Source organism: Elgaria multicarinata, chromosome 14 (assembly GCF_023053635.1).
Source record: "Elgaria multicarinata webbii isolate HBS135686 ecotype San Diego chromosome 14, rElgMul1.1.pri, whole genome shotgun sequence".
Taxonomy (NCBI): Eukaryota; Metazoa; Chordata; class Lepidosauria; order Squamata; family Anguidae; genus Elgaria; species Elgaria multicarinata.
In genome coordinates this window covers 32,862,980-32,879,956 of record NC_086184.1, presented here as the reverse complement: position 1 = coordinate 32,879,956, position 16,977 = coordinate 32,862,980, and the positions used below count along the sequence as shown (strand labels likewise).

General features: G+C 49.4%; 2 protein-coding genes across 4 annotated transcripts in view; one reads left to right on the top strand and one right to left on the bottom strand.

Moving 5' to 3' along the window:
* NDRG4 (NDRG family member 4) overlaps positions 1 to 638 on the bottom strand; it is a 70,425-nt gene extending 69,787 nt beyond the window's left edge. For 2 of the 3 annotated variants that reach the window (XM_063140881.1, XM_063140882.1), the window contains exon 1: positions 114 to 214. In XM_063140881.1, the coding sequence (XP_062996951.1) occupies positions 114 to 150 (37 nt within the window). In that variant the 5' untranslated portion in view covers positions 151 to 214. Of the gene's footprint in view, positions 1 to 113; positions 215 to 585 lie in introns of those variants that run through there. The other variant, XM_063140883.1, reaches the window with a different exon arrangement.
* The window catches only part of CSNK2A2 (casein kinase 2 alpha 2), a 162,132-nt gene that overhangs the window by 74,659 nt on the left and 70,496 nt on the right, over positions 1 to 16,977 (top strand). The gene's annotated exons all lie outside the window — the stretch shown is intronic.

The window sequence follows — 16,977 nt, the reverse complement described above, 5'->3', positions numbered from 1 at the left end:
TTTTGTGGCTTCGGAGGAGCGGGGGGGAGGGGGGTTGGGAGGCTCATCGGCTGGAGAAGGAAAAGGAGAACTCGCCCCGGTCCTCCCGCCCCGCAGCACGCTTCTGGAATTACCTGTTAGCATTTCGATCTTATGTCCCCAAACCTTCATGGCGCTGGGCGGTGGCAGCCCCCGGGGGAGGCAGCAGGGCCGGGGCACGCAGGAGCCGCCGAGGCGAGCAGCAGCGGAGGCGAAAGAGGCCGGTGGCTCAATGCGGCGGGGAGGGAGGGAAGGCGGGCGGCCGGGCGGCCGGGCATGGCTCCAGCAAGGGAAGCGGGCGGAGAGACGCGGGGGGGTGGGCGCTGGAGTACGCGCCAGGCGCTTCAGAGCCCGTCCGTTGGCCGAGCAACTGGGGGGGGGGGCACCCAGGCGGGGGGGCTAACTCTCCCCCCCCGCCCCTGCACTGCCGGCGCCGAAGTCCCGAGGAGGGCGAGGCAGGGCAAGGCGGCGGGGGCGGCAGCCGCCCTCCCTCCCTCCCCCCCCCCGCAAAGACGGAGCCGTTTCGCGTTGCAAGACGCCGGGGCCACTCGGAGGGGGGCTACTTACAGCCTTGCTGGGCGAAGAGTCGCGGCTGGTCTGGAGCGGGAGCCTGGCGGCGGCGGCGGCAGCAGCAGCGGCGAGGAAGAAGGCGTCCCTCCGTCCGTCCGTCCGTCCAGCCGGCCCGACTGCGCGGCGGCTGAGCCCCGCCGGGAGGGGTCTCCGTGTCCGCGTTGCGCTGCGCCGCGCACCCCCCGCCGGCTGCAAGGGAGGGGCCGCCGCGGCGCCGCCCTCTCCTCCCCTCTCCTCCCCCCGCGATCCTGCGGGGCGCGCAAAGGGGCTCGGATCGCGCCGGCCTCGCGGGCTCCGGCGCAAAGACGGGCGGAGCGGTGGCTGCGCTGGGCCGGGAGGGCGCCCGCTTTAAATGGGGAGGCGCAGCAGCCGCAGCGTCAGGCGGGCGGGGGGGGCGGGCCGGCGGGCGGGCGGAGGGGGTCACCGCCCCCCCCGGCCGAGGCGCCGTTGCCAGGGCAGCGGGCAGCCTCAGGCGCGGCGCACCGGGGCACGTGCGGAGGCGCCCGGGGGGGTTGGGGGGGTTCGCGGGCCCGGAAGGCTTCGGGGGCTGCTGAGGGCCGAGCTCGGCGGGGAGGGGGCCGGGGCGCCGAAGGCCGGCCGCCGGGGAGGCGGCAGAGGGGCTGCGCAGCTCCCCGGGGGCCTCCCGGCCGGCCGCGCTCGTGGCCTGGGCTCCTCGCGGGAGGCCTGGCGCGGCCCGGGGGCGCCCGCAGGGCCTCGTGCTCCGCTCGCGGGCTCCGCGCGGGGCAGGGGGCGGGAGGCGCGCGGGGCCCCGCCGGCGGATGGCCAGGCCCGGCTGGCGCGCGGCGGCCGGGGCCCCAGGCGCGCTTCTTGGCCTCCTCCTCCTCGGGGGCGCCGGCCTGCGGCCTTCGTGGCCTGCCCCGTGCGCCAAAGCTGGGCGGGAGCCCCGGGCTCAGGCCCGGCTGCGCGGCCCCCGGTCACCACTGCGTGCTCCGAAGTGGGCGGCCAGGCCTTGCCCGCGAAAGTGGCAGCGCCCAGGCTTCTGCCGGGCCTTGCCTGGCGCTTCTCAGCAGTTGACCCTCGGTGACCTCTCTGGAGCCGTTGTTCATGCTCTGGTGAGGTCGGGCCTGAACTCCTGTACCATGGTCCAGAAATTTCAGAACTGCTCCTGGACACAAATGTTGCACAGCTAAGCTGACTGCCAGGGCATTTCCAATTTAAAGTGCTGGTTTTAACCTTTAAAGCCTTCAGCGGTTTGGGCCCAGGCTACTTGAAGGACATTCAAGTTCACCCACGCTCTGAGGTCATCAGCTAAGGCTCTTCTCACCTTCCCACCACCAAGTGAGAGAGAAGGCCTTCCCAGTGGTGGCCCCACACCTCTGGAAATGGCATCAGTCTGAGGATCATCAGGCCCCGTCTTCAGAAAGGCTTGGAAGAACTTTTTTTCCCCAGTGTCTGTAGGCTGAAGGTTGTATTGGTATAGTCTGTTTCTTTTTATTTATTTTTAAAAAGCATTTTAAAAAATATTTATTTATTACATTTTTATATCGCCCAATAGCCGAAGCTCTCTGGGCAGTTCACAAAAATTAAAACCATTAAGAACATAATAAAACATCCAACAATCTAAAAACCCAAATACAAAATACAATATAAAAAGCACAACCAGGATAAAACCACACAGCAGAAATTCATATAGGATTAAAATACAGAATTAAAACAGCAAAGTTAAATTTAGGTGTTAAAATACTGAGAAAATAAAAAGGTCTTCAGCTGGCACGAAAAGAATACAGTGTAGGCGCCAGGCAGACCTCTCTGGGGAGCTCTTTCCACAGCCGGGGTGCCACAGCGGAGAAAGCCCTCCTCCTAGTACCCACCTGCCTCACTTCCTTTGGCAGGGGCTCACAGAGAAGGGCCCCTGTGGATGATCTTAATGTCCGGACAGGTACGTATGGAAGGAGGCGTTCCTTCAAATAACCTGGCCCCAAGCCGTTTAGGGCTTTGTATGTTAGTACCAGCACTTTGAATCCGGCCCGGACCTGGACTGGCAGCCAATGAAGTTGTAAAAGGACTGGCGTGATGTGATCTCACCGGCCAGTCCAGCTGAAGTTATCAGACCGTTTTCAAAGGCAGCCCCACATATAACGTATTACAGTAATCCAAACGAGAGGTTATCAGAGCATGGATAACTAGCTAGGCTATCTCTGTCCAGATAAGGGCATAGTTAGTATATCAGCTTAAGCTGATAAAAGGTACTCTTTGCCACTGAGTTCACCTGTGCCTCAAGTGACAGTTCTGGATCCAAGAGCACCCCCAAACTACGGACCCGATCCTTTAGGGAGACTTTTCCTATTGTGTTTGTTTTGCATAGTTTTATATTGTCTTCCATAATGTGTGCTGCCTTGAGAGGGTTCTGCCCTTAAAGGTGGCTCAAACATTTTAAATTTTTTAAAAAATCATTTCAATGCATTCTCCACCAAGCACTGTCCTCTCTTTCTGCCTTTCTCTGCAAAGCCTGATGCTATAGTAACAAGACGGTTAGTCTGTGATATGTGGCACTGACTTGCTGGCTTCAGCAACACTCTGGTAACCAAACACAGATTCCAGCTTTCTCTGGACTCAGACAGTTGGGCCAAGATCTTCCAGTCACAAATATTCCCTGATCCCTTTGGGGGCAAGATGCTCAAGTGGATGCAGTATTCAATTCCGAGCATTCCTGGATGAAGGAGATTCTGAAAACCAAAATCAGTTTTCAGAGTGAGACTGCCTTGGTGGGCGACCTTCGCAAGGAGAGGGACACAGGGAGTGTGACTCTATGGATTCGCCTGGACCTCTCAGTGCCTTTCAATACCATCGACCAGGATAGCCTAATGGACCAGCTGGCAGGGATGGGAACTGGGGGCTCTGAGCTCCACTGCTTCTGTTCCAGATGGGGGTGCTTGAAGACCCGTTGTATTTATGCTAAGGAGTGCCAGGGGCAACTTAACCTCTGTATTGGGGTGGGCAATTTGTGGCCATCTAGATGTCGTTGGTCTTCAATTCCCATTAGCCATATCCAGCATAGTCTGTGATAAGGGGTGGTGGGCATTGTAGTCCAGCAACATCTGGAGGGCCAGCTCTGATCGATAGGTGCTTGGAGTGAGGTGCTATCAGTAGGCTGATCGCACACTTGTTTATTTCTCCTTTTCATCAAATCTAAATGAGATTGGGAATGTTCTGGAGTTGGGAATGGGCTGGATGGGGGCCAGTCCATTGAAGATCAACCCATTTAAACCAAGATTATTCTAGCCCTATTCAGGCATTCTAAATTAGGGGAGATAAACTCACACAAGGCGAGGGAGCACGTTTAACCCCTCGGTCATTGCTCTTGACTCATGGCGGGTGGCTGTTTGAAGAGGAGAGCCTCTGTCCATGGGGTCTCCACACAATCCAGAACACTGAAAATTGGAACAGTGGGTTTCCTCTCTAAAGGGTTCTGTCAGGCTTCAGTATGGATTTCTCTTTTAAAAAATTCTTGTCAGTGTGGCTATTTTCCACATTGCTTTTAGTTCAACCAAGCCAAAATAAGTTAATTAGGATTGGGTTTACATAAGTGTGTTTCATTCTTTTCATTCATCTCCTGGTGAGAACCACGTGAGTCTCAGTTATGTATTCGAGTAACTGTCAGGCTACTGAAGAATGCCAGGTTTGTGATTAGTCCACAGTTGAAATGTGTGATCCAGTTCTATGTAGCAAGATGTTCTATGTAGCAAGGATCTCTTCTCGATCCTCCCAGAGTGCAGGACACGGAATAACGGGCTCAAGTTAAAGGAAGCCAGATTCCAGCTGGACATCAGGAAAAACTTTCTGACTGTTAGAGCAGTGCGACAATGGAACCAGTTGCCTAGGGAGGTTGTGGGCTCTCCCACACTAGAGGCCTTCAAGAGGCAGCTGGGCAACCATCTGTCAGGGATGCTTTAGGGTGGATTCCTGCATTGAGCAGGGGGTTGGACTCGATGGCCTTGTAGGCCCCTTCCAACTCTGCTATTCTATGATTCATGACCACCATTTGAATGAACAAAGTAAAACAAAATCACCTACCCATGAGGGAAGCATTAGAATCATAGAATAGTTGAGCTGGAAGGGGCCTATAAGGCCATCGTGTCCAAGCCCCTGCTCAATGCAGGAATCCACCTTAGGTGACTGGCTGCAGTGCTACTCAAATGGTTTTGGCTCCAAATGTGAGCCCCCATGTCCTAAAGGGCACAGAGCCCCAGTCTTGGCTTCTGTGGGTGCTTCCAGATGTTTTTTGTGCAATCACCCTGCCTCAAACAGAATGCACCTGATGAAGTAGGCAATGTCCATGAAAGCTTACACTAGAATAAATATGTTAGTCTTTAATGTTCCAGAACCAGCTTTGTTGTTTTCTGCAATAGACTAACATGTTTCCCCACTGGGAATTTTACAAATGGCCCTGATGACATCGTTTTCTGTTGTCATCCTCCAATGTTTTTCTACTACTTCTGCCTTTGTTGTTTTTTACCACGAAAATATGTTAAGGAGTGAACCATGCCATGACTGCAAAATGTAGAGGCAGACGAATCTGCAGTTGAATTTTTTATAGCTCGAGTTCTTTCTCTCCCAAATATAAAGAATGGATTTTTGTGAATTCTTATCAAAAAATGAACAGAAAATTCTGACCCATCTGCACCAGCCAAATTCAGTAGGTCCAGGTATTCCCAGCATGGAGAGGACTGCACGGTGCCTGCCTGCCATAGAGCTATAAAACATGAGTCTCTCAAAACAAGAGCTGGCAACACCCAGGGATTCAAATACAGACCTTAAGAGCCAAGCTCCCAAATCTCTCACTTTTTGTTTTCTCCAACATATAATTCTTTTTTATCTCAAGTTCTTTTTGTTTCAAATATGGAGATCTATATGAATTTGGCAAATTCTTATCAAACGCAGCCCAAAACACAATTGTCACCCGTCTGCATCAGTCAAATCCAATAGGTTCTGCTCCCAGCATGAGGTACCTACCTGACCATAGAGTTGTTAAAGTTGAGGGGCCTGTCAGAAATAAGAGGAGGCAAACCTCATTAAGCACTGAAATGAATGAATACATGTAGATTCAAACCCAGCTTTTTAAGACCAAAGTACTCAAAGCCCTGAGCCTGGGTCGGTGAATCTACCGGTTTCTGTTGCTCCCACATTCCATTGGATTTTTTAAAAAATCTTGTTTTTTGTTTGTTTGTTTGTTTGTTTGTTCTTGTCCATAATATGGAGTATATTGCAAATTTGGCAAACTCTTCTCAAAACCAAACTGAAATTAAATTGTCACCCATCCTTAGCACAATGCCTTTGGACTGGTAACACTAGAAGTTGTTGGTCAGGAAACATCCCTTGTTGCTGAAGCCTGCTTTCAGTCTGAGGCCTACTTGGAGCTGTCCAGGGTCCCGAACTGCCTGTTCGAAACCCCTGCTTGGACTTGAAGAACCACCATATGGCTGTGACCACCATGAGAAACAGAACAGTTAGCTCTTCCCATGCAAAGTTGCTTGGATATTCCCCAAAATGTACTCTCCCGCCTGCAGTCTGAAATTAACAATCCTGATAGGGCTCTGCCATGTGATTATTCTGAAGTATGGATTTGGAATACTCCCTGGGCCTAAGTAGCAGGTGGATGAAGATACGGTGGCTTCAGGAACCTCTCTATTTCCAAGTGAAGCATTGAGCCACCTAAGAACATCAGAAGAGCTCTGATGTTGGATCAGACCAAGGGTCCATCTAGTCCAGCACTCTGTTCACACAGTGGCCAAACAGCTGTCAACCAGGGATCCACAAGGCAGGACATGAGTGCAACAGCACCCTCCCACCCATGCTCCCCAGCAATTGGTGCACACAGGCTTACTTCCTCAAATACTGGAGGTAGCACATAATCATCAGGGCTAGTAGCCATTGATAGCCTTCTCAAGGAATTGATCCAACCCCCTTTTAAAGCCATCCAAATTGGTGGCCATCACTACATCTTGCGGTAATGAATTCCAGAGTTTAACCTACACCCACCTGCTGCTGGCAGTGCTGAGGATGTGAAGAGTTAACTACTGGTTTGCATTCCTCCACTGGGGAGCAATAGCTCATGTCACATCACTGAATGAATGAACAGAAATATGACTCTACATCTGGATGTAGTAGAGTGATGTGTTGCTTTTGTATTTTTGGAAGTGTTGCTGTGCTGAGCAAATAACTCAGAGACATACACATCTCGCACACTGCAAAAGGTTACACTAAGGTGGGGGCTGCAGAACCAGCTCACAGGAACCTTGTGACCCAGAGCAAGCAAACAGAAGTAGCTGGTGGAGCTTCACATGGGAGGGGTGGAAGAGGGAGAGAGTCTGTGGCATTTTGCTTGAGGTGCCTTAACCCATTTTGGCCAGCAGTGTTCAACACGTGGTCCGTTTCTGTGGCTCCTGCTGTGTTCTGCCTCCATTGCATTTGCCCCCATGGTGGCAGAGAAACATGGGGATTTTGCAGGGAAATGGGGCGTGTGGGGCATGATCCCAGACATGTGATTCTGCTTGCAAAGGCAAGTGCTCCCGACACTGCTGGTTTCCTGGCAAAATCACCCATTTTTGCCACCACCACCACCAATTCAACCCCCAGAAGTTGCCGACCTCTGGCTTCGGCACTATCTGAAGTATGGTGGCTGGTTGGTCCTTCAGCTGTTGCTGTGTGCTTCGGCACATGGCCCTGATAGGCCAGGCTTCTGCTTGAGGGCAGCCAATGAGCTCCTTGGGGGTTGGGCCCGCAGCTACCCAGCTCTATAGCTAGCCCTCCAGTCCCAGGAGTTTGCAGCCTAGAGGGAGCAAACTGGAGTAGCAAACAGGAAGTCTTCTATGGCAGTTTAGGAGGAGATTTGGAAGGGGACACCAGGAAAACCACGTCCCTCATGGCCCACGAGGGAGCTCCTGAGACGGCCTCTGACAGCTTGCCTGAGGATGTACAAAAGCAGCTAACAAATGCTAAAGATCACAGAACTGCTACAATGAAACCACGGGATTCTAATATGCAAACATTTTATTACATGATTTATATGTATTTGTCATACATGGAATAAGATCCAAGTATATAATGGCACCAGAGGATCCAGCAATTAAAGAGCACACTGTAGCTCTGCTTTCTTTGTCAGTCTGTAACTTAGAAATAGGAAGAACTTGACATTGTACTACAGGAAGGCAGCTATAATTTAATAGGCATCACCGAAACATGGTAGGATGAGGCTGATGACTAGAATTGAAGGACATAAAAAGGAAGGGACCAAATAGGACAGAAGATGGAACAGCATTCTACGTGGAGGATGCATAAGCCTTTGAGGAAATGCATGCTCAGAAACCTGAATGAGAGTAAGAGAATTCAGAGAGTTGGGTAAAAATAAAAGGAGAAGGACATAATAGTGACATCATTGTGTGAGTCTACTACAGACCTGCAGCCCAAGAAGGAGGCCTTTCTAGATCAGGTTACTTTCAAAGACGAGATAAATACTAGTAATGGGAGACTTCGTTTACCCTGATTTTATTTTATATAAGAGATGTATATAACACTAACCATATTTCAAAAAAATTCTCTAACCTATTTAAAAGAACATTTAAATACATTGTGATTTGCATTAAAATGCATAATGGCTAAAACATTAATAACACTAAATGCAACACAATACCATAATTACAAACAAACTGAGTAATATACTCAGGGAAGGCCTGGGTACATAAATGGCTCTTTAATTGGCACCTAAAGCATGCTGCAGTTGGCACCTTCTGAATACTAGTGGGAGGGCACTCCGTAAGATTGGTGCCACCACGGAGAAGGCCCGCTTCCTGGTTGCGGTGAGATGGCAGCCTGCAGGACATGATACAACTAACAAGGCCTCCTCTGATGACCTTAATGGTCACATAGGTCTGTGCTATGTGATCAGACAATCTTCCAGGTAACCAGGTCCCAAACTGTTTGGGTCTTTATATGACAACAACAGGACCTTGTAGTTAGTTTGATAGCTAACAGGTAGCCAGATATCTGTTGGAAGTCAAACTCTGCTAAGAATGAAAAATTCCTGACTTGGGCTGTTGACAGTTAGATTTTTTCTAGAGTATAGAAGAAAAAAGAAAGAAATCCGCTCTCCCAGCACTGATATTCACCAACAGGGAAGGCCTGGTCAATGAGATGGAAATAGCTGGAACCTTGGGTGGAAGTAACCATGTAGTGTCATCTCCAGGTTTCTTAGGCAAGAACACCCTCCATGGGCCCCCTCCCCCCTCGGTGACTCTACCTTCTCAATGTCATTGTCCCCAGCTGCTCCTGCTCCTCCGCCTCCTCCTCTTTCTCATCATTGCTCCCACTTGCTTGCTTGGCAGGCAGAGAGCCAAGGAGCAAGGAGGCTGCGGCATCTGTTTCTCTTCCTTCTCACCACCATGACTAGCTGGGCCAGAGCAAGGCAGGATCTACACTACTGCTTTGAAGCGCTTTAAAGCACTTTATAACAGTTTTGACAACTGTTGGGGCCCAGGACACACTGCATATACAGTTTTCAAAACGTTTTCAACGTGCTTTAAAGCGCTTTAAAAGCAGTAGTGTAGATCCCCTCCAAGAGGCTCATGAATGAACTAGTTGCCATGAGGAGGAATGACACTAGGAGGCTTTTGTCACTGGGGCCCTGCTGGGGTATGCATCCTCAGCAGGTGCTTGACCAAGCCTACCTTTGATGCTGGCCCTGCAACTATGGGCATGTCTAGATGAAGGTTTATCCTGGGGATCGCCCTGGGATCATCCCTGTGCGCCCACATGACACACAGGGGATCCCAGGGGCAGGGAGGGATGATCCCCCCTTTTCCTGGGATTACCAGGATGGCTTTAATCCTGACTTTTCCCGCAGTCTCGGAATTGTCCCGAGACCGTGGGACATGTGGCCGGCCATCCCGGTTTCGTCCTGGCTCCTCGCGAGTAAATGCGAGGAGCCAGGAACCAGGCATGGAGTTTTTCAGGAGCTCCGTGCCCATCGGGGGTGGGAGGGGGGAGCGGGATCTTTTAAAAACAACAACAACATTTTTGATGGAGTGCTTGTGTGCTCATCTTCAATAAAAAATTAAAAACAAAATGGCGGACACAACGTCCTCCTTCCTGGGATGCCGTACGTGGACTCAGAGGAAGGATCTCACAATCACCATATCACAAGATCTTCCCCCTCCCTTCACTAGGTGTAGACATGCCCCATGTCATCTTGGGATTCATGCTACTGCAGGAAGGGAATGCTAAATGACATCAGACATATGCCCCGAACTTTAGGAAGGCTGGTTTCTGCAAGTTTAAGGAAATGCTATCACACGGGCAGTAATATTCAAGGAGGTCATTCCAAATGGGTGGAAATTTCTCTAAATGCAAATTCTTGAAGGCACAACTGAGACAAGTAACTGCTTCTCGCTCCATCTGATGAGCTTGTTTCCAAACTTGAATGGGTTGATCCGAGATTCACCAAATCAAGGAAGGATAAACTGCTTTAAAGGACAGACCTGCTCAGTGACAGATTTGCAAATCTCTACCAAGTGTTTTGGGCTTCAAGAATGGAAGTATATGGGCATGGTCCCTGAAACCTCTCTCAAGCCAAATAACAGAAAGTGGTACCCAAAATATACATTTATTGTTCAAACACTGTGGGAGAATAACAAATTATGCAATGATAAAACAAGCAAAACACATTACTACATATGATGCAATTAGGATGATTAGAAGCATAATAGAAATTGTGGCTAGCATATTCCTTAGTAAAATTAAAGTTCTCTTCCTCTCAACCATCAAAGCAGCCATCATTAAGACTTTATATTTACCGATCTGGCAAGCATGGTTTGCAGAGCTTAGGTAGTCATGTTGGGTAGGCGTCTCGTTCTCCCAGGATCTCTCTAGGCAACCAGATCTAACTTTAGCCTTTTATAACCCTCTCAATTGTCAATGACCTCATCCTTACTTTTGGACTTGGTCATAGTAATTTTCTTAATGTAGCCAGGTCTGGCATTGTCGCCAGTAAGACCTCAATGAAAGTATCTCTGCTAAATAGATTTCTGCTTCTTGCACCAACCCAACCCACTGGCAGCCGCCTCCCTTCAATTCCAAGACTACATTCCATTACTCATAGTTATCTCATAACATGTACATACAACTAGTCACATCACCTACAGTCAGCATATACAGATAATTAGGAACAGCACTCCTATGGAATACACTGAATTCTTATCAACAATTTACAATACATTCATACACAACCACCAACCATTTCAGTGTGAAAGAAAAATGGGAGACATCTAAAGAAATGGAGGAATGGGAGGGGGGCTGAATAAAGCAGCTTTTGATGAGCTCAGATTTAACAGGGAAATAGGAGGAGCAAACAGACATAGGGAGAACACAGGATGCTGCCTTGTCCTGAGTTAAGGCCCTTGGTCCATCTAACCCAGTACTGTTGACACTGATTGGCAGCAGCGACTCTCCAGGCTTTTAGGCAGGACCCTTTACAAGCCCACCCTGGAGATGCTGCCAGGGATCGAACCTGAGGCCGCCTGCATGCAAAGCACAGGGGCTCTTCTGCCACAGAGCTGAAGGCCCAGCAAGGACAAGCACAAATACATAAATACATAAATAAATAATATTTCTTACCCACCTCTCCCTCGGGATCAAGGCGGGGAACAACATGAAATACAAAAATATTATAAAATGCATAAAACTAATTAAAACATACAAAACTAATACATTGTTAAAAACAGCCAAACTTCTTAAAATTCGACTGGGTAGGCCTGCTAGAAGAGGCTAGTCTTTATGGCTGTCTTAAACTCAGAGAGAGAATTAAGTTGTCGAATCTCCTGTGGCAGGCCATTCCACAGCCTGGGAGCAGCAGAAGAAAAGGTCTTCTGGGTAACAGTTGCCAGTCTAGTTTTAGAGCTTTATCACACCAGCGTTATACTGTGCAATCACTGTGAATTGCATGCAAAGGACTCAGAAGTTTTCCACCTTATAATCTGCTTTGTTTGTGAAGGACTCCCATGCATCCTGCCTTAATTGTGCAATAAAGCAAAAAAAATTGCCGTACTTAGCCCCTACATTTTGAGCGTATCTTCCGAGCCACCGCTGGGGCACAGGAGCAGGATTTTAAAGAAATGCTTACATCTGTGTAAGCTTTAAAGATAAAGGCACCAAAACTGGCACAGTAATAGATATTAGAGAGAGCTTTAAGCATTCCAAATTTGAATTGAATTGGGTCATCCGTTAATTTTTTATGATTTTTTATATTTCCCCCCTTCAACTCACTTCCTGGTATGCAAAGGATCGCTGTCGCCCGGTAGCAAAAACAACAACAACCACGAAAGCTTAGCACTACGGGGATAATCCGAGGGAAGCAGATACGTGGGGTGAAGCTTTTAGCTGGCTGAGTTAAATTCTTCCCAGAGGACCTGAGTGTGCAGGGCGGATTGTACGGGACAAGGCGATCCCGCAGGTAACCTCGACCCAAACTATGTAGGTCTGTAAACACTTTATACTTTGCCCGGAAACTAATTGGCAGCCAGTGGAGTGATTTTAAAACTGGTGTAATATGGTCACCCCTAGGTGTACTGGTGACCAACCTGGCTGCCGTATTTTGCACTAGTTGAAGTTTCTGACTAGGCACAAAGGTAGCCCTATGGAGAGCACATTGCAGAAGTCGAACCTTGAAGTTACCAGCGTGTGCACTACCGTCTTTAGGTCTTCCGACTCTAGGAAAGGGCACAAATGAACAGCTAGAGCTTGTAGGGAAAGTGTCAAGAGGGCTAAAGCACAGAATGAATTTGGACTTGTGAAATATGTTTAAAAGAGAGGGGATTTTTGGAGCAAGAATAAGAACAAGGAAATATTAGGTCAGTTGCTAATATTAAATTGCTAAATATTAGGTCAGGAACATTACTAGTTAAAAGAGAGACGATGGAACTGCTCAACTCACTCTTTGCTTCAGTCTTCTCCCACAAAGGGAACTGTGCTTAATCTGGAAAATGTGGAGCAATTAATGAAAGGGATAAGCTGCAGCCCGAGGTGGCCCACGAGCACCTAGTCACTCTAAAAGAACAGCATCCTAGCATACTAAAGGAATTGGAAGATGCAACCTCAGAGTCTCCGTGTGTAGTTTTTGAAAATTCTTGGTGGACAGTTGAAGCGCTGTGAGACTGAAGGTGGGCAGATGTTTCCCCAATGGCCACGCCCCTTCCCCTGGCCCCACCTCCTTTTCCCCAACCACCACATATTTGGTGGTTTCCCAGCTCTTGCACTGCTTCCCCCGCCATTTTAAAAGGTTGAAATTCCTCTCCTAAGGCTTAGTTGCTGTCAACAAAAACTTTAAGCTAAAACGTGGTAGTATTTTTAGTGATTTGGCCCTGCCCCCTTTTGCCTTTGCCCTCACCCACCACTGGGATGCGGCCCCTCCAAAATGGGATTCAGCCCTCCGACTGAAGAAGGTTCAACACCCCTGGTGTCAGTCTTTAATGAGAGTTAGAAAAAAAGGCTGTGATTCTCCAGACTCTGCCTATTGTGTGACTCCTGTGGGCACCCCTACGGAGCTTGTGGAAGAGGCAGCTGTGGGGCTGAGACCCTCCTCCCCTGGAGAATGCCCTCTTGGCTTGGCAGCAGTGTATCCTTAAGCAGAGGTTGCCATGGCTGGGGTGGGATGGGGGGGGGGCAAGAGCCCAGCTTCTCTGAAGGCCTCCCTGGGCTGGGTTTGACCTTCACTTTGCCTCGAGTCACATGCACAAATAAATGTCGATAATGACATGCGATTTAACAGAATGAGCTGTCGCTGCCAATTAACATGCTGGGCTTAATCTGCTCCTGGGGCTTTCAGTGCCACAGAGAGTTGCTGGGCCCGCTACCAATTGGTGACTCTGGCCCTCTGGCTCTCCTTGGGATGCATGGGGCAAAGTCAAACAATGGAGAGATGGCGCCAGCAGAAAGCACTCTGGGAAAGGCGGGGCAGGGCCTCCAGGAAGGTCTACGTGGAGAGCTCTGGGGGTCTGAATACAACGCAACTGCCAGCTGGATCAAGGCCGTGATCATGGGCCTGGGCATGAGCAATCTGGAGCACCTATTCTGCCCCAATACTCAACCTGCACACACGTGTGTACGCGCGCATGCACACACAGAGAGAGAGAGAGAGTCGAAGAAAGCAATACTAAAGGGAAAACATTTTTTACTACATATTTTAGTGTAAATCTTGTTCCACCCGTTCCTGGAAGCAAAAGACTTTCTCTGGAGAACTTCCTGTGGGGAACAAGGGGAAGTTCTCGTATCTGAAATGTGGTAGAGAACTCAGATACAAGAACTTCTCCTTGTTCCCCAGAGAAACAAGAAACACACATTGAAGGTATCTCACAAAGTCACACCCGTGAGACAGACTGACTCATTGAGATGCAAGAGCCAAACAGGACAGGAGACAGACACAGACAGACAGACAGACAGACAGACACACACACACACACACACACACACACACACACACACACACACACACCTTGTTCATGTGAAGCAGCAGCAGCAGCGGCAGCAGCCTAACCTCAAGCAAGCAGCAGGGAAATACCTGAGATCCCCTGCAGGGCCAGCCCAAGATAATGTGATGCCCAAGACAAAGGGAAAGGTGGCACGTCCTCATGCAACGTACAGAAGGCATCTGGACTGGTGGCTGAAGCTTACTGCATTTTCCACCTCATCCCTTTGCCTGGTATTTGCCTGGCCATCAGCATTCTAAGCAACAGGAGAGGTTCTGCATTTAGATCTTCAGACCCTTCAAACCCACCCGCCCCCAACGCATGCGTGGTGCTGGCGGGCCACTGCCGCCACGATGGTGGGATGAGGACCTTCACACGAAGGGAATCATGCCTGCGGAGGAAGCCCAACAAGGGTTGTAGCTCTGGGGCTCCTCCACACAGGGCCGCAGCGATGCACGGACCTGGGAGTTCCTCGCTCTCGCCCTGGAGGCCCCTCAAAGCTGTGCACAGGCATAGGCTAGGTCACAGCAGAGGCACAGCCCTAGGGATGGTTCTCCAAGCCCCACAAAAAGCTGTTGACTGTAAGTAAAACGCCCAAATCCATTCTACTGTAATACCTCTATTAGGCCAATCAAAAGACCAGCCAAAAAAAGTGTTACAGGAAGGAGATGTACCCATCACATTACCTGCAGAGTCTGATTTTAATGTCTGCAGACCCCCCCTCCCCCACTTTATCTTGGGACACTGAACACACAACAATGTGATATTATCAAGTGAGTCTTCCCTGTAAGGAAGGGGTTAATGTTACTGGGAATGGTTCATCTTTTAATATGTTAAATTTTATTATTATGGTTCCTAGGAACTGGGCGATAAGCGGCCAGCTGCATGGGGGCGTACTGGCACATCCAGGAACCTCTTGGGGCAAGGCCGGCCAGCCTTGAGTGAAAATTAACATCTCTGCCGGGAGGTGTGAAAAGATCTTCTTATGGAAAGCCAAGGGGAGGGGGGAAGGAGCGAGGAAAAGAAACTATAAAGGCTATTCTTGGGGAGGAGGGGTTGGTCTGAGTTGGCTGACTTCAAGGTTGGGTGATGTATTTATTTATTTATTTATTTTATTTAAGGATTTTTATGCCACCATTCAGCCAAAAAAGGCTCTCATGGCGGCTTACAAAAGTATTTCTTGACAGTCCCTGCCCACAGGCTTACAATCTAAAAGACATGACACAAAAGGAAAGGGGATTGGGAGGGAGGAGGAGGAGGGGGGAAAGGAAAGCAAATTCAGGCACTACAATCTTAGTTGGAAAGTTCAGCAGTTACAGGTGACAGCAGGAGGGAGGGGGCTCTCAGCTGGAGCTGGACCCAGGCATGGTGGAGAGGTGCCTGGCTGCTGCTTCCTCCCTCACTGGTGGCCTCTCCAGAGACAGTTGGTGGCAGGAGGGAGGGGGCTCTCAGCTGGAGCTGGACCCAGGCATGGTGGAGAGGTGCCTGGCTGCTGCTTCCTCCCTCACTGGTGGCCTCTCCAGAGACAGTTGGTGGCAGGAAGGAGGGGGCTCTCAGCTGGAGCTGGACCCAGGCACGGTGGAGAGGTGCCTGGCTGCTGCTTCCTCCCTCACTGGTGGCCTCTGCAGACAGTTGGTGGCAGGAGGGAGGGGGCTCTCAGCTGGAGCTGGACCCAGGCACGGTGGAGAGGTGCCTGGCTGCTGCTTCCTCCCTCACTGGTCTATGAATTGTATGAATTGTATGAATTGTAACTTAGTTTTTAGCTTGCTTTTTCTGGGTTCTTATATACATGCATGTTTTATCGTTTTAGTATGCTAATCCCATGTAACCTACCACTTATCCTGAAATAAAATTTGGTCTTAAACCTCCAAATTGGGAGCCGTGTGCGTTTGTTCTGGGGATCTGTGCAAAATCCAGTGGAAAAACCAGCTTGCTGGGGCATGCTTCCTTTACATTCCCCACCACCCTCAACTTTCCCCCACCTCAACTTTCTTTTTGTAACATTGCCTGAAGAAGAGATCTGGAGATCTCAAAAGCTTGCACGTTTTGTGATCTTTTGGTTTGCCTAGTAAAGGTATTACAATAATGTGGGAGTTTGGAGTTAATGCTGTGGTTGATGATGATTTTTTTACCATGCTGAACTGTTGGGAAAGTAGGAACATATATCTTGTTACATAATAATAAATAAATATTTCCCGTCCGATGTCATTTCCACAAGTCTTCAGTCACCAGTCCGTTCCATTTACACCTTAGAACATATGGAGAGCCCTGATGCTGGATCAGTCCACGGATCATAGAATCATAGAATAGCAGAGTTGGAAGGGGCCTACAAGGCCATCTAGTCCAACCCCCTGCTCAATGCAGGAATCCACCCTAAAACATCCATCTTGTCCAGCATTCTGTTCAAACAGTAGCCAACCAGCTGCCCATAGGAACCCACAAGCAGGACAGGAGTGTAATAGCACCCTCCCACCCATGTTCCCCAGCACACTGCCTCTGGTGCTGGAGGCAGCATATAGACATCAGGACTAGTAGTCATTGGTAGCCTTCTCTTCCAGGAATTTGTCTAATCCCCTTTTACAGCAGTCCAAGTTAACAGCCATCACTACATCTTGCAGTAGCAAATTCCATAGTTGAACTGTGTGCTGTGTGAAGAATTTCTTTTTGTAGAGCCCAATGGGATGACCCTACTGAGTTCTAGTATTAGGAGAGAGAGGAAAACGTCTCCCTATTCACTTTCTCCATGCTATGTGTAATTTTGTACACTTGTATCATGTCTCCTCTTACTCACCCTTTTTCTAAGCTGAACAGTCCCAGATGTTATAACTAGCGCTGTGCACAAATGAACTTCTCCACCCTACTTTTGGGCAAAGAAATTGCAGGGACCCTTTCACTGCATTTCTCCACGGGGAGC